We start from the raw sequence: 19,248 nt of genomic DNA on the forward strand, positions 1-19,248 counted from the left end.
GTTGTTATTACCAATATGTAAGCAAAAAAAACCCATAATTTTGCAATCCTATCAATGGAATGTTGTAACGAAAATTCAGTGGTTATACAAACAAAATCACTCCTTCTAAAAACAGATGCATTCACATTGTGCAATACATGTTCTTGGTGATGTTGATTTGGTTGGAAAGAAGGGTCTAGTTCAGTCCAACAGGGACACCAGAAAAAATTCAAACTAAATATGGATAATAAAACTGAATGAATTATATATGACCATTTCAATCTGCATATATGAATATTGTCAGTTGAAAGCAGACTGCTGATCAAAATGGCTGATCCCATATACTCAAAAATAATTAAAGAATATTAACTTAAGTAGTTTTTAAAATGGGTTAACACATTTTATCTGAGAATGCAAAATCAGCTTCTTAAAGTGCAATAAATTATTTGGATGCTAAAAGATTAATTCTTTTTCTTAGAAATATCTGAGTACTCATAAAGAATTATAGAACAAAGACATTTATTTAAATTTTATTCTGAAATTCAAACATTGGAAATATTACTGACTGTGGAATAACAAAGGACTGTACACATCAACTCTATACTGATTACATTATACGTCACCGCCTTCCATCTTGGATTCTTCATCGGGATTCAAACTTGAATTCATTAGAACATTTCATTATTTGCACTGCAACATTTTATTTGTGGATTATTCTTGGATTATTTTTGGATTTGATTCTTAAAACTAAGTTCTTTATTTTTTCAACTTTTACAGTGATTTTTCAAGGGAAATAAATTGCTTGTTAAATTTTTTAAAGCTTGTTGTTTTCACTCTTTGTTACTGTTTATTTGAGCCTAAACATGTAATAATTCCTTGAAGCAACTGATGCTCTAATTGATTAAAAGTCAAGAGCATTTCTTCCTTTTAATGCCTCAGTATTGGAACCATCACTCAAGTGATAAAACGAATTTAAATTAGCTGCTGTGTATATAATGGATGTTAGATTGTCATTGTTTTCATTTATGATCAACAAGACATCATAAAACGTCTACTGGTGGAAACCCCATTTTAATCTGACTACTTGTTTTGAAGAAGTTACGATAACAAGAATTTCAAAATGGGTGCCATGGTGGCCATATTGGATATCAGATTGGCCCTATTTCCAATCGGTATCAACTAGATATCAAATTAGTCTTTTCATAAGAGCACTATGTTAAATGTCACTCTAACATTCCTTTCTATGACAGTGTGTGAGATGCATGCTGAAGCAGAACAGAAGGTATATTTATTCACCAAAGAATAGCAATGAGGTCCCATGGCCATACCTTTTCGATCAGAAGGAATAATGATAAGATTTTCAAGATGGCCACATTTGACATCAGATCAACACTATTTTTGTTTAGAACCAACTAGACGCTATAAGAATTCTTCTGAGGAAAACCCCACAGTAATATTACTTTTCATACAGGTGGAGTAGTTATAAGAAGTTCAACTTGGAAACTCTAGTAGCAATCAGATTAGCAGATATATCATACAAGACCAACTAGACCTTATCAGAAGTCTTCTGGTGAAAACTCCAAGTCAATACAACTTTATATTCTGGAGCAGTAGATATAACATATTTATCAAGGTGGCCACTGTGGTGGCCATACTGGATGTCCAAGCATCACCATTTTCTTTCTGGATAAACCATGGGATAAATATAGGTGTAAAGATTTATGGCAATTCTCTAAGTAGTTTAGAAGTAGTTGTTGTTGTAGGGTTTACCGCCATTTTTCAGCACACAATAGGCTATGCATGGCGGCCGGTATTAATGGTGGAGGAAGAACCTGGGAAAACCACGGAAAGAACCACCGACCCACAAGAAGCTACTGGCAAGCTTTCTCACATACCCACATTGGCTGAATCCGAGACTCGAACCCACGCAGACAGAGGTGAGATGGCAGTGATCCGTAATGGACAGCGCTTTAGACCACTCGGGGCCCCCAGTTTAGACGTAGTTACCTTGGGCTAACAGATGGATGAAAGAGAACGGGGGGTGGGGGCGGGACCAACCAACAGTCCACAATCTCTTCTGGTCTATAACCAGTAGACTGAAAAAAAGTGTGGTTAGGTCACAAGCCCAATGCAAAAACTAAACCTAAGCCACTAAAATGTGAAATATAGGTAACTGTGATTCTCATTTTTGGTATAAGTGTGGTACCGAGAGCGATAGATACAATTATCTAGTCTGACCATTCTACCATGAATAAATGTTTGGAAATAAATTTAAAAAAAAAAATCCTTCCCTAATGTCTCTTAAGTATGAAATATTGGTCAATCACCATTTTTCGTATGTGTAGTACAAGCACAGATGTGCAGAATCATCAAGCAAAATGAATCAAGCACAAACAATAAAAAAGCTGCATTGAACCAATGTTAGTGAAATATTAACCATGGGCTAAATGACCTATGTTTGTGACAAGTTTCATCAATCTATGTGTAACAGTCCATGGTACAAAAATACTTTTTAATGCGCTAAATGGAATAATTTAACCTAAGCCACCAAAATGTAAAATGTATGTCACACCAAAAGTTCAAGTATCCTTTGACCACGTGAGCTGAAAATGATGTAATTCAAACAAGACTACAGTGAAGCACATTATATAACCATTCCACTTTTAACAGCCATACATGAATTCTTGTGCAGAAAATATTTTTCTTCTTTCAGTCACAATGATTTTGACCTTGGACCTTTTTAGTTCCAAACTCAACATGGTTCTTCTTTGCACTAAGAGCTAACTCTCCACAAAGTATGATACCTGTAGATGGTGAAGAACTAAAGGTATTGTGCAGAAAACATATTTTCAGTCTTTTCTGCCCTTTGACCTTTCCACTCTGAAACTAATAGGATTCTTCCTTATCCTAAGTGGAAGCTACCCACCAAATTTTGTAACTACAGACAAAAGCAAATATGTGGAAACCATTTGTTTCTATTTCAATTACAGAGACCTTTACCACTGAGTGTGTGAGCCTGAAACCATTAGATTCTTCCTTACCCCCAAGTGCAATAATCCACAATAGGTGTTAACTGTATACTGTACATAAACCACAGTTATTGTGAGGAAACCAAACTGGTAACATATGGACAGAACGATGGATGGGTGGACACCACAAAATAGCTTGATTAACCTTATGGTAGGCATAGTGAAAGGAATATGGTGCTATAGTTCTAAATTATTTTCAAGTTTTGTTCCTTTGGAACACAACATATACTCAACTTACCTGTGGCAAATCTCTCTCCCAACCACTTACTAATCTGGCAGGATCATCACCAAAAGTGTTATCACAGAGCATGTCAATGGCAACAATCATACACATAAGATAATCATTTTTTTCATCTTCAAAGTTGTGATCTCCTTGAATTCTGATAGCTGAACCAAAATCGATAATGTGGATACTGAAACTGCCATCTTTTTCAACCTGCATAAGCAAATTGTTTCCTGCAGAAAGAAAATTTCTCTATTTGCTTTCATATTTTATGTTATCTGTTATCCATTTTGGGTCACTCAACTCATTTTACTGCTTTTGTTTTAAACAAAAAAATTCCCATTACCATTTCATAACTGCCTCCAATAAACACCACCAATTGATCTGCTCCATTTAGTGGATATTCTAAAGCCAGTTTGTCCAAAGCATTATCACTAGTTAGGTACCTCTACAATTTCAACATAATGAAAAGAACTACAGAAAGGGAAAGATATAAATGACTCAACAAATTTTAAAGTATTAAAGACATGCAAACATCTTAACACTTACTAAATCTATAAAAATGTCAAATCACTTTTTAAAACAACTGGCAACTTGTCATATTACACTTTTAATAAAAGTGGAAGCAGTTTTTATTTCTTTAATATGTGATAGGCAATCAACAATAGTGCAATATAAATAGGATTTGTGCATGTAAATATTATAATTACCTACCATATAGATCTCTATGTGCCCATCCTTCTCCATGCATTATTGTCACAACTCTTAAGAGGTCAGGCACAATAAAATTAGCAGTGTATGGCCTATATGTTGTAAATAATTTGGCTTGTTTCACATTGCTGTTCAATAAATCCGTAAAAGTAATTCCTGAAAGGAGAAAAATCCAGAATTTAGAAAACAGGCTGTTTTCATTTTTTTATATGTGTTGATGAAACATTGTAGCATTTTGTTTATTGTCTCTTCAAGTTAATATATCAGCTGAGTGCAAGATGTCCTAATATGTTTTGTCTGTATCAACAAGCCTGAAGTGATCTTGTTGTCAGAAAGCAAGTATTTTCAAAATACAGGGGTAAGGAAGGCATAAATAACAGTTAAAAAAATTAATCAATCAAAGTCTGTTATTTAATTTCTTTGATTATATATATTAAAATTTTCACGGGTGGTAAATCCTGTCAAGCTTATTAATAGAGTAAACCTATATAGAGAAACTAACCCTTCTGCCAACAAAAAATGGTCTCTCAAGACACGTGGTCTCTCAAAACAGGTTTGTAAAACAAAAAAGAAGACATTTCCAAGGTCAAATTTGAGCAGAATTTAAAGAAAAATATCCACAATCACTGTACACATTTTTAATGTTATTGCTAAAATATTATATGCATTAATCTGAAAATAGAATTAATTCTATAAACAAAGGGTGTAACTGGTCGCACCAACTTGAAATAACGATGGCTTCGTGTGAGGGATGTAATCACCGTAAAATCTGGGGGACAAAAAGCAACAAACAACACAAGCCTTTAACACTATCAATCATATACAGAACAATTCATACAAAAGTCTCATTCACATGACCCCCAAAGTCAATACAGATGAAGGAAAAACACTGTATGCAACCACTACCTTGACTTCACTACAAGAGCAATCCACAACATGTACATTAACCTGGCTTACAGTCAATAACATATGTCACAATGTCACTTGACTTGCCAAATTTGCAAACTGTTTGCCAGACTGCTTTTTGTTAATCTCTTGTATGGCTGTTTATCTTTTTTTATCAGAACAGCCTTACATCTTCAAGTGGTAATTGATACATATGATTAAATAAAGGTCAATATTGTCCACCTCTGTTCTTGAGATACAGCAATTCATAGTGCTGGATAGACTGGTCTCATGTTCTACTTATACATATAAACAGTAGCTACAGACTGGCTGAGAACCATGCTAAGTGCTGGAACAATCTGCATGAATTTAAGTCTGGTTCAAATCTACCATATATTTCACTACATCAGGGGTGCACAACCTTTTACGGCCAAGGGCCAGATTGCATTTTCTAAGACCACTCGAGGGCCGCAAATACATTTTTAAAAAATATGATTACTGTTTATGGGCCAGATTTCTGTGCACCCATGCCCTACATGCCTGACCTATACAATTTCAGAAATCGGTTCCAGCCTTTGTTTTTAGAACAGTATAAGTGCTCATTATTACAAAGATAGTTAAAGCAATTTTTGCTATGTAGTCATTCATTGCAGTGTCAAAATGCATATTTTGACAAGACATCATGGTCGCTGGTCGCGTTTAGCAGGTGAATGTTCACAACAGTATGTTTATATAATAAAATCAATCCATGCATAATGACTGTGGTTGTAAAATACATGTGGTCACTCATAGCAGAGGTTGCTCATAACAGGTTTTACTGTGTTCTTGAGTTTTTTTAAATCATGGATGAGAATAAATATATTTAAAAAGTTTAATATCTCTTTTATGACAAACTGCAAATTTGTTTCATAACTGAACTTAAAAAAACATAATGCATCGTAATGGAGATATTTTAAGCTCATTATTAAATTTTGTAAGCAGTTCTTATTTTTAGATGTTATTACCAAATTGATCTTCAAGGAAACAAAAATTTGAATTTTTATTAATTTCATAAAACAGAAGTACATTAATCTTATTTTGGAGTTAATATATTGTAAGATAAGACAAAGACAGTTGCTTTTTTACCTTTATATAATATCCAAATTGTTAAATATCAGCTTATCAGACTTCATCAAAATCAGGAAAATATAACAAGTATAAAAAAAGGTTAACTCATTTAACACATTTTATAAATGCTCATAGCTACAAAACTACTTGACAGAGTTTGATAAAGTTTTCACAGCACTTTATCATAATATGTCATCTTCATTTTTTGTTTGCTTATTTCTATAGTTCGGTATCACATTAACCCTTGTTTTGCAAATTTGAAAAAGAACCAATAATAGGTTAAGACATTGTGCACTACATTTTTTTTATTAAACATCTCTTTCAAAACCTTTCTTGGCAAGTCATGCATACTGGCAATAAGACATGTACTGATTAATATCATTCAACGCTAAATATAAAAGCGATAAATGTGTGACACTTTTGTACATTCTGCATAGACCTTGCTTCTTCAATTTATTTTGTTTCAAATACTGACTTCGTAAAACTTACCATTTATTTTTCTCATAAATATATATACATTATTTTCATCAGCAATTACGGCATAGAGGGCAGGTGACAATCCTTTGCGTGAGCAATCATAATGTGCCATCACTTCATCTCTCTTGAACGTCATACGTAGTCTCTGAAACATAAGAAATTCTAAAAGTTCCTTATTATATTGTTAGACTCAATTACGGCATACCAATTATAACCCCATATGGTAGAAATTTTAATTATACTTTCTTATATTCCATTGTATGTACTTGCACCAATCAAAACTGGTTATTTAGACAACAATATGAAATAAAATGATTTAAGCCAGTGTGCAAAACTCTTCAAAAAACCTTCATATCCACAAGACCAGTAACCTGAAAAGCCTACTGGTGCTGTCAGTAACGAACTGGACCTACATTTTATCATACAAGATGACAAAATGTATAAAATGACTCAATGGACAATTCAGGTAGACATGAATATAAGCCCTTTGTAAGATTATTTATCTAATGAAGCAAGTAACAAAGTAAAATAAACAGCAAGATATGTATATCATATATCAACTTTATAAACTTTATTTAAATTCAGCATAACGTCACCACTACTTACTGACCAGGAAAATGATTCTCACTGTCTAGCTGATTCAGATCTATAAATACCTCATCTTGAGGCTGTGTATTATAACTTATTAAGTGAGGAACATTCTGATAAGAACCAGGATCCTCAACCACTGATTTGTCATTGATAACAGTACCAGTATTAGACACATCCACCAGAGATGAGAGTATCAGAACTAGACACTGACCAGAAATAGACAGAGCACCAGATATTAAGTTTGTGGAAAGAAGAGTTCCGGCAGTGGATTACTGGAATTGGCACTGGATCAAATTCATAAACATCAGTAGAATGCATCTGAACAATCACAGTTTGGTGAGTTTTAAACTAATTTACATTTTTTATTTATCGTATGATTGCTATATAATTTGTCTAATAAGCAGACCATGTCATTTTTACTTGTGTGATGTGACGGCTCCCATAACTTCTGTGCCCTGTATCACAAATCAGCTCCACCAAAATTCCAGGGCAACTTGGTTGATTACATGTGCACAGACCAGTCTTTTTAAGGATATACTGAACAAGTATTGTAGCACTGTATGTTAATATAAATGGTGTTGAAATCATTCATGCATGAAATGAATTTCATAGTTTGGGCTACATTATCAACCATATTTTTGACCACCCTAACATTGCACCCATCCTTGATTTGTGCATCATGTTTCTCACTACCTCTTGCACTTGTTTTGAGATTCCGATGTCACTAACCAGAGACATAACTGTCATTGATTATGACAGTAAGTGCTGATTACAAAATTTCAGATCAATAAATTGAAATATAAACTACAATTCAAATGAAATAAAACAATGGAAATGTCCAATTTAACTAATGACATATTTGCCACAAGTATGTGGCCCTATTAGATGTTCAAGCCAAGTCTACGGTTCACATGATGGTTTCCTTTACCTTTTTATTAGCAGTAAACCCGTGGCCGAGATTTTTGGTGATGACAAAGACAATGTAAAAGCCATGTTACTAATGTTAGGAAAAACTAATTGTGCCATTCCAATCATACATCACATGGCATTTATTTCAGGGGCACAAACCAGGGATGTACTTCCGGATATATATATATTTTGATATGCTTATAAAGGACTTTTGAGATTTTATACACCTTTTTCTAATATGAATAAATTAAGCAGATATAGTTGAACATTTTCTATGACAAGTTTAACAGTTTCATGTAATATTATAACCATTACAACTCGCATTATAGGTATGAACCATGGCAGGTCAAAGATAATAGTACAGTCATGGTATTAGCATGTATCCTGTTTCCATATTTCAAATGAATTCTCTAACCCAACTATTGTTTTCATTCGATAGTGTCATGTTCCTTTTGAATAGTTCTATTTTCCTTAACTTATATTGTTTATGAGTCTCTTATGGATTAAAGGCATCCAAATACCTCCACATACTAACATTGGGAATCGGAAATAGTGTAATAAATACTTAATCTGCATAGTTTGCTTGTTAGTATTTTGATATTTTTATTTCATTATATGCTTTTGTAATGTAACATTGTATGTAGGACTTGACGTTGTCCAAAATCAAGTTCATTTTTCAGATGACCAGAATCAATGATTTTTAAACAAAATGCTGTAAACAACTAAATCATAGCTAAAATATTCTCTAGTTGTATGGGTTTAATATTTAATCATTATTTATAGAAGTAAATATGTTTATTTGGGTCTGGGTCTAGGTTATTTGGATTCTCCTGGCATATCTGACATGGTCCAGGTTATATATTATAATTTAAGTTAAAGACTTTCTAATTATAACTAACATTTTATTTGTAAACATTAATCCGTTTCTAGAAGGTTATTTTCCATAAGGTATTAGTTTCTTTTATAAAATGCTAATTGTGACCTGAGGTCTGGTAGAGAACTATATCATCTTGTCACTGTTAAACATATTCATTTGTGCTTTAAGATCTTGTAGAATCAATTGTATTGTGTTGTCCAGCAATTCATTTGAGCTGGAATTTATTTCTTCAAATTAGTTAATACAAGTGATTTATCTCTGGATATAGAGACTGTCATGAAAATATAATATTCTTGGATAGAGACATTCTCTTGGATTTATAGTGAAGTCAAACCTGGAATTATATTACTGTGTTTTAACAAAAGCCTGTTGGCACATCAACATCTTTTATAAGCTGCCCATCAACATTTTCAGTACTGGAATTAATCTGGGTTTCCACTAAGTTTATTAGGAACTTTAATTATTAGAACTTGTGTCTGTAATTCTAGTAATTATGGATTTAAATTGCAATACCATAAGATCTTTTTTAAAGTCACTCTGTATTCTAGGGAAATAAATTATCTGATGAATTTTACAAAGCGGGTTGCTTTTCAATATTTTGTAATATTTATTTTAAGAGAACAGATCATGAACGGTAGCATGTATCATCCTACATTGTATAAATGCAGATGTCTTTATTTGAAGCTTGGTTTATTCTGAGTAAGCACAAATTATTTATCTTGTCATAAAACCCATATTCACTTGTGGTAATAAGAAACAATTGAGAATTATATATTTTCACTTGGTCTTTAATATTTATTGTATTACCACAAAAATATAAAATTTGAACATCAGATTTACTCCTTATGCCTAAATATCAAATTGGCCAGATAGACCAGCTACTCATATTTTTTGCCCCCAGTCAGCCGTGAAATTGATTGGTATTGGACCAGCGGGCCAGAGGTAGTTTTGTATGCTGATTAATGCACTAAAGGACTATACTGAATAAGGACCATTTTCTGCCCCCTCTCCAAATGTCCTTATATGTATAATGTACATATGAAGTGGTTAACAGTATTTCTGACATCAGTTTTGTGTTCACGTGTCCGTTGCCATGGTTACAGAGTGTCAAAACACTATCAGAAAATACAAGAAAAGCAGTCATCTTTTCCATTTACTTCTCATCGATACTGCTTTTCCATGAGCTATTCATTCAGTTTCAAATTTCAATATGCATTTTTATTATCTTAGAGGTTATAAAGCTATATATATATATATATATATATATATATATATATATAAAATTTAGTTTCTAAAACTATTCCAAAATGGTCCATCGTAGACAAAAATAGAATATCGAACTTACACGTCAACTGAAAACTTTCTAAAATACGTTGACAAAAAGGTACTTAATCGTACTATACATAAACTGCTCCTCAATAAAATATTGTTTAATATTATTGAATTATTTAAATGATTGTTTGATATTATTGAATATAATGGTAAAGGAGGCGTTAATAGGGGCCTGTATATTCACTTCTTCGCCGAATACATGGGTTTCTTACCTTCGATGGAAATGACAAGTATTCTTTATGTATTTATGTAACTGTGTTCCTATTTTTAGAAGAAAAAATCAATAAATTGTCTCCCACACCCCTTGAGGTTGTCTATGGTCAAACTGTAATCTAGTTATAAACTATATATTCATCTGTAACGATATAATATGGACATTAATAAGTAAAAGAAAAAACTATTGGTTCAGCACTTTTAATGAAATTCTGAAAACTGTGAAATATGTTTTAGAAGTAATGGTATTGGAGAGTACAAGAAAGAAACAGACTATAGGTTTTGTACTCTCTAGACCTTTTGCGTCTATTTTTTAAACCAGCGCGGGAATACTGCATTACTCTGACTGCATGCTGTCGTCTGTGAAATGAGCGGATGTACATGTTTATAAAGAACATATACCTATAACGAACAAATGGAAACACGATCATTTTATTATTCGTTTTGCAAATGCTATTTGCCAGCGCTTAGAGTCTGCAAAGATGGTGATTTACATCGTGCAAGATTCGGGGATTCATAGAATGAATGCAGCTTTAAAGGATTATTTAGGGACAAGTTTGCACTTAAACTTCGATAAAAACGAGTCAAAGTAAGTATTTTTCTACCTTTTCATCATTTAAAATAACTATATATGACTATAACCGACTATAGCCTCTCTCTCTCTCCCCTCCTCCTATGCACATGTATGCCTATATTCAATTTTTTGAGGACTCAAAACTGGGGCCCTCGGTGGGGGCAATGAAGAAATTCAAAAACGTATTAAAACATTTTAACGAATAAAATAACGTTACATGAATATGTGTTCATATATACCATTAAAGGAAAGACAGTCACATTATCTCATTGACTTTTATAAGTTTACAATGGTTTCAAAGGCAATTTTTTTGGCTAAATATTGTTAAGTACTATAATACATGTAGGCCGACGTGTTTCTCCATATTCCTACTAAAAAAATTGCGAATATCTCTCCATAAGGCTTTCTATATAACTGGAGGTTCAGGGATGTGTTAAAAAAAATCTATGCAAGCAAGAGATGACGAAACATCGGATAAAAGAAATGCACTCACTAAACACATTACCAAATGGTAGCAGTTAACCAAAACTAATAGAAAATCCTATCTAACTTTATGTTGCTGCAGAGAGCCCAAGTTAGATGGGCCAGACACATCTATCCATTGCCATGGTTACAGGTTGTAAAAACACTTTATAAAAAGACATGAAAATTAGTCATCGTTTCCATTTACTTCTCATAGATACTGCTTTGTCAAGAACTATTCACTCAGTTTTAAATATTGCAATATGCATTTTTATTATTTTTGGGTTATAAAGCTCTGTAAATAAAATTTTATTTCTAAAACTATTCCATATGGATTTATCTTAGCCAAAATCATATATATATATATATATATATATATATATATATATATATATATATATATATATATATATATATAACGTCCACTGAATACTACACCTAAATTACATTGACAAAAAAGGTGCTTAACCATAAAATACTAAAAGATGTTCCAACATGAAATACTGATTAAAATTATTGAACGACGTTTCAGGTTATTGATTTATTTGAATTATTGTTTAATATTATTGAATGCTATGAATATATTTAGGCATTAACAGGGACCAATAGGTTCGCTTTTTCAACGAATATATTGGTTTGTTACCCTCACTGGAAATGACAAGTGTTCTTTATGTATTTTTATCTTTATACTTTCATGGCAATATAACACACACACACGCACACATTCTTGTATTTGGTGGATATAGAGGACTTGTGTATGGAACCGCGTACCGAGGACATTTGTTCTGGTGATGTTAGAGCAAAATCAAATACTGTTTGAGGCAGTACATTAATAGGAAATGGTGACGTATCAAGGAGGGAGCTGTATTATCAATTCTAAGGAATATGAAATTTAGCAATGCAAGTGAGGACGCACACGTATACACAAATTTTCTGTTTAATCCATACAAACTAAGGATGCACACTATTTGACAAAATCACGAAGACCGTGGACATTCGTACATTATGATCCACAAGGACATATTTGCACATCTAATCCAGTCTTAACAATCAGTACGACCGCTGTGGTGGCCTTGTGGTTTGAGCGTCCGCCTCAGATGCGGGAGGTTGCGGGTTAGAACCCAGGCAGAGCCATAACAAAGACATGACAATGGTACTAACAGCTGCCTCGCTAGTCGCTCAGCATTAGGAGGTTAGTGTTATGACTTAGTCGGCCTGGTGTAAAAATAATGTGACTACGTGTGACATCAGGCTACATGCATGTGGCGTAATGCCCCAATGATATACATCACTATAAACTGCCACACTGCAGACAACGTAGCGATATGACTGAAAGATTGTTAAAGCTACGTTAAACTCAAATCTAAATCACATATTATTATTACGTAACTGTAACCTCTATAAGGGTTTCGACTACAACTGGTCTTTAGGCCAATTCCAATATTTTTTGAATATATATCTTGTTGTTATTGACGGACTGATGAATTTATTGATTTACTGATTGTCCTGCAATTAGACTTTGGTACGACATAACAAACTTCGGACTAATCCATCGCTTTGGAGATCATCTCGTAATAAATTTGGAGTATGCGCATTTGGTTGTAGCATCCGTTTTAAGGAATTCTTAGATTTGTGTGATTACTTGTTTGATTATTGGAACTCGATGCAATGGACACATTCCTTGGCCTAAATTACTAGCCATTGAGTAGGAGCAAATGTCAAGGAGTGAAGCATTAGTGAGTTTCCATGATGCCATGGTTGACTTTTAGTGAATTCAGGTCAGAACCGCATGGGTGTCCCTGGAGTAATATAGTCCCTATTAAAACCTAATGGTGTACATTGGTTGTGTGACTGCAGTGGCAGTATTTACGGCAGAAGATCGGTAAATTACACAAGAGAATAAACAAGAAGGGACTCGGCAGATACCGTTTATGTCGCCATGGTGGCAAATGTGACGCAGTTGTACTGGCAAAATGTGCCTTGAAACCATGAATTGACTGGCCTAAGGTGGCGCAGGAAAAATAGTTCCCTGTGTTAGAGGATAGTTGTATAGTTTCTACGGAGTGAACTGCTGACGGTACGGAAAGTTGATGAAGAGAAACCATGCAGATGTGCGGTTGATATATATTTGGCAAATTTTGATATCTGTGTTCTTGCACTGATTAGCGAAAAATTTATGTATAGAATGGACACGTCGGGCTTTCTAATTTATAACCGAAGTTGTAGAGAAGTCTTTGGAAATTTGGGGTAAACTTAACTTCTAAAATAACCATGCCAGGGATTGATACTGCTCATTCAAGCAAATACCCCTGGATAATAGCAGTACTATTTGGCTGGATTAGATCATTTATGGCAGGAAACTCGCCTTATTGGCAATGACTATTCGCTTTTTGACAAAATATAGTAATATCTTTGTTGCATAATACGCGTACAAATCTTCTCTCTTTCTTTCTTTCTCTCTCTCTCTCTCTCTCTCTCTCTCTCTCTCTCGGGCATGTGCAGATATAAAGTTGAAAATAAGAACTTATGTTTGTGTTAGCCATATTGTGTATTTCACAAAGACCTTTTATTTTTCAAGTAACTTTGGTTGAATAAATCGATGATCCATACATTATTTCTGTTGTAATCTGTATGTTTTATCTCAACCTCAACACAAAGAATAATGATAGACTAAAACATCGACAACAACAACAACAACAACAAAAACTTATCTATGTTAACTGAATCGAAACCTCTTAAAATGCTTTAAATTTCAGTAATTGCAGAGGCGAAGAACAATGTTCTATGAGAGCAGATGTATGCATACATTTAGTGGATGGGAATACTTGTCTAATACCTTTTTACAAACAGTTTATTCTGGTTTTTTTTGTTTGTTTTGGAGCCATGAATGAACAAGAATATACGTTAATGGTACAACACTCTTGGTTCACCTTCAGAATCATTTAGTTTATACATTTGCTAATTCAGTGTATCACGTAAAGGTGTTTTGTGTCGCTGATTGGAAGTTTTAAACAGTTTTTTTTTCCCGCATCGCCTTCTGTATTAAACATACTGAATAAAATACCAAATGAGTAAGAATATTACAGTCTGATGCAGCTCTAAGTAAATGTCCTGTTAAGTTATAAATACAAGTTCGTCCTGTAGAACATCCTGAGCGTTTTGGCTATTGTTAAAAACCTCTTTAAATCTGGGAAAGCAATATAGATTGACGTCTTGTATTTATATGTTGTGTGTTGTTTTAATAAGACTTTGTTTACAACAGAAATAGCCATACAATAATTCATGATATGTTCAGCAAAGTCATCCAATCACCAACGGAAGCAAGTAAATACATTTAAAAGAACATTTAATGCATTCAACAGTGTATGGTTGCGTGCACGTTTAGTCGCAGGTCTTAAGAGCGTGATAATGAAAAACATATTCCTGTAATTAAATGTTTCATTTTGGGACTGATCATCTTGATGATAAATGTTTGACCTCTGTATAATACATTTATCTTTCTATATATTTACTAAAGTTCTGTGCATGTAACTTCCAAATTCGGTTAGTGATAATTCGATTTCATCGTGACAGGATTTTTTTTTACTTGAATCACACATGTTATATCTTGTTTGAATATTAAATAGGCAAATTATGAAATAGGGGAGGATATAGCTCATTTAATAATCACAAAATAAATTTTGCATATCAAGGATGTCTTTTCAATATCTTAACTTGTGTAAAATCTCGCCGCACACAGGACATTTTAACTTTACAGATGGGTCGGATAAATTAGCAGTTTCATTCCAACTCTACAATGAATTCATGCGTATTTCTAATAGCATTCTGATGTACTTATTTTGTACATGTCATAGATTGAACGTGTGTGGTATGAATGTATCCTGAGTTTCCCAACACTATTGTATAACATGCATGAAATATTAATACAAATACCAGGGACTGTTATATGCATCTTTTTATAGTTTAGCTTAGTAGTTTGTATCGGATGCTTGGATCTAAAGGGAGATAATACGTTTTTGCAACGTGTAATTTGATAGTGGAGATCTCTCTACAAGTTTTCCACCGGGCAATCGAGAACATGGTTTCGGGCGTGTGTATCACCAACTTAGGAGGATAGATACACTCCAAAATCGCGAACAAGTACCATGCGTGTAAACGGGGACCTTCCTACAAATCATGATTTTACGTTATTCTAGGCTAAAATAGTTGGGAGAAGCAAGATTTGACCATTTTACCAACCGAGGACGTCCTCGGTAGGAGGTGTGTTCTCGGTACGTTGGTGTGTAATCTCACTAATGTCCTCGGTTTACACCAAATACAAACGCACACACACACACATACACGTTTTAATCTATAGCAGAAATAAATATAAATACCCTGACTTCCATGCCCCTTGATGTAGCCTGTATTCAATATATGATCTGTTGATGAACTATATATTTGTCCACATATTAATGCGAATGTCAAGCAATATTTAATATCCCTTTCACCAACACTTTTGTAATTTCTGCATACTTTTGTAAAACATGAATGGAAATGGGTAAATGGGCCACCCCCACCCCACCCCAAAAATGCATCTTATTATGTTTTAGCTGTGAAATCTATAATGGCGAGAACACACTGTATTAATATGCCAATGAAGCACAATAGTAGATTTCAAATGAAATGCCCTGCATAAATAATTTGTACTTAGTAACAGTAGTTAAACACAATTAATCGCAAATCCTGATGCTTCTAACATCTACATCAATCCAACCACAACATTACATAATAAGAGTGATATACATCTGCTATCATAAGGGTGAGATTAGTATCTGTTTCTGTACTTGCCATTTAACCTTTGACCCCTCATAGAGACACCAGGGGAGGTGGCCAAAAATTAAACAGTAACACTATTTCCAATGCTTATTATACAGGCAACACATAAGAAGAAACTTTGATGCAGTCAGCTACACCTTTGCCATTTTCTATAGACCAAACCTACCATGACTAAAGAGTCATCAAAGATAAAAAGTATTGAAAAACAAACTAGTCAGTAAAACACAGACATAAAAGGCAAAATAACTGAAGAGTATGAAAAGGCAATATGTTGTTTATTTTTATGCAAAAAGAAAGAAAAAATAATTTTAAATTATTCATGCCATTTCTTTTTAAATTGAGAACTTGTTCTGCAGTGAATAAAATGTACTTTATCTTTGAAGTAATACTTGTGAGAGCCTAAAAATTTAACAAATCTGTTATATATGAGTAAATACAAATTATGAAAAGGAGATATGCATGAATGATTTTTCCCCAAAGATCTAAATATTTCAAATGTTAAAAATTAGATACTACCAAACTGAAAAACATGAATCTCAGAATGGTGCAAAGAGAAGAATACAGAGGTTGATCTGAAGTCAGCTGAGCCTGCACATTTGGCCCAAATGTTAGCCATATTTTATGCCGAAGCAGACCCCAAAGTCACCGCAACAAGAAAGAGGATGCTCCCTGAAGCCCAAGCTGAGGAATACCATAAAAACATCTATAACATGTCTGGGCTGCTATTAATTGCTACATTCTGGTTGAATGTGATCGTCCAATCAATATTGTTACAGACCCTGAGTTTAGAAAAGCAACTGACATGTTAAATGGAAAATTAAAGTTTAACACAAAGAATGGCTTATCAAGATCAACTCAACACAAACCAATTATTCCTCCATCAGACATGTATGCAATCAATCAGTACCTGATGCAAGATAGTCCTATCACACTCAGATACAGGATTTGGTTATACTTCTCCATCAACTATGTTACAATTCTACAGCCAATTAACACCTACCAGTCTTGAAATCAGGTTTGATGAAATGGGCTGAATATGTCATTCTGACCCATCAAACTATGCTAAAGAAGTCATCAGGGAGACTTAAATGCTAAGGAGGCAATTTCTGACAAGAGAATGTATGCATCTGGTGATCAAAGCTGCCCAGTCAGGTCAGTAAAATACTACCTCACACGCATAAATCCAAATGCTTAATCACTGTTTTGTCTCATTGATAAAAATGCTTTTGCAAATCCTAAGTTCTGTCAAATATGGTACACCACAAGATGTGTTGGACAGAGACAATTTAGCAACTTTATGCCTGACATATGTAAAAATGCCCATATATCTGCAAGATATACTGCTCACTCTCTTCGTGCCACATCTTTGAATGCAATGACAGATGCCAACCTTCCTGCTAGGCACCATAGTCTTTGTCTGACCACTCCAATGAACTATCATTGAAACCATACACGAGGTCCAGCACTCAATATAAACAACAAATGAGTTACATTCTTTCCAATGTATGTTCAAATGTAGCATTGTCTGCTCAAGACTCTTCAGCAATGCTATCTCATGCAACTGTAAATGTTCAAATGACCCCAACAAACTCAAGCAGTACTACTCAAGACAATGTTCAAATGACCCCTACAAACCCAAGCAGTACAAATCAAGTAAGTGTTAGTACTGAATCTGCTCAAAATCCCTACAAGCACTGTCACATAATACAATGAACTCTATGACAGGTTTCATTACACGATCCACCTGTCATTTCAATAAATGCACCTTCCAGTTTAGTTCCAATGTAAAAGAATAAGTGCAAACAACTTAAGGAAATATATGATTTTAAAGTTAAGTACCCCATCTCAACTATCCAGGCTAGAATAATAATTTACAAAACATCATATACAACTCCTGGTTTTTATTATATGGCAATTTCCAATGAATAATTAAAGACAAATTAAGAAAATGCATAACAAATAGTTAGAAACAAGTACAAATATTAAAGTAGTAAATACATGAATGTGTCGTACAATTTTTCAGTTTTATAGTGATATTACATTGCTGTATTGTAATTATTATTACACTATACTTAGAAAAGTGTGTAAACAATAAACACAAAATTCAACAAATTAAATTGTCTTCCTGTTTTGACACCCCCCCCCCGAGTTAAAAACTCATAACTTCTTCCACCAAGAGCATTCTATATTACTGGAGTCCAAAACTGGGCACAACAAAATAGGATGGTAATTAATGAAGGTAAAACTAAATGTATGATTTTGGGGACATCACAAAAGCTACACAAGTCAGGGAACCTAAAACTATCTCTTGCAATAAATAATCATCCATTAGAAAATGTCAAACATGAAAGGCTTGTAGGTGTGTCTGTAGATAATAATTTATTATGGAATGACCATATTGATAAGCTTTGTAAAACACTGTCATCCAAAATTGCCCTTCTCAGAAAAATCAAGAAATATTTACCTATGGAAACTCGCAATCTATACTACAAGTCATATATTCTTCCAACAATGGGTTATTGTTCTAATGTATGGGGAAACTGTGCCAAATCTGAGCTTGACAGGATTTATAAATTTCAGAAACGAGCAGCACGTGTAATTTTAGATGCATCTGTTGATCATCCCTCAAAAGCATTATTTACAGAACTCAAATGGTTCACACTATATGACAGGATAGATTTTCACAAGGCAGTTCTTTTATGTACATATCTGCATGAAACTGCATCAGAGTATCTTCAGGACTTATTCAGGCCTTTTTCAACACAATACCAGTTGAGATCAATATCACATGGAAACCTTCTAATACCAAAAAAAAAAGAACAGAACAATTTAAAAAGAGTTTTCAATACTCTGGTACAGTTCTGTGGAATAAGCTTCCACTACATGTAAAATCTGCTGAAAATATTAGAGTATTTAAGAAAAGATATCATGAACATGTGTGTGTTTCTAATAGGTAATGGAATTTAGTATTTTAATACTAAACTTGTTAAAATAAACAGTAATTATTGCCATCTTCATATAATGCGCATTGTTATACTCTCCTTAAGAGGGCCTCGAGTAA

The 19,248-nt window shown here is 33.7% G+C and overlaps 1 protein-coding gene across 2 annotated transcripts in view; it reads right to left on the bottom strand.

Annotated features, from left to right (window-relative positions):
* Positions 1 to 19,248, bottom strand: part of LOC149786937 (uncharacterized) — a 162,640-nt gene that overhangs the window by 39,284 nt on the left and 104,108 nt on the right. For both annotated transcript variants that reach the window (XM_089977468.1, XM_089977467.1), the window contains 3 exons: positions 6,424 to 6,556; positions 3,946 to 4,098; positions 3,247 to 3,464 (listed from right to left, as the gene is read on the bottom strand). In XM_089977468.1, the coding sequence (XP_089833594.1) occupies positions 3,247 to 3,464; positions 3,946 to 4,098; positions 6,424 to 6,556 (504 nt within the window). The remainder of the gene's footprint in view (positions 1 to 3,246; positions 3,465 to 3,945; positions 4,099 to 6,423; positions 6,557 to 19,248) is intronic.

Source organism: Sinohyriopsis cumingii, chromosome 12 (assembly GCF_028554795.1).
Source record: "Sinohyriopsis cumingii isolate HCF-2022 chromosome 12, ASM2855479v2, whole genome shotgun sequence".
NCBI classification, from domain to species: Eukaryota; Metazoa; Mollusca; class Bivalvia; order Unionida; family Unionidae; genus Sinohyriopsis; species Sinohyriopsis cumingii.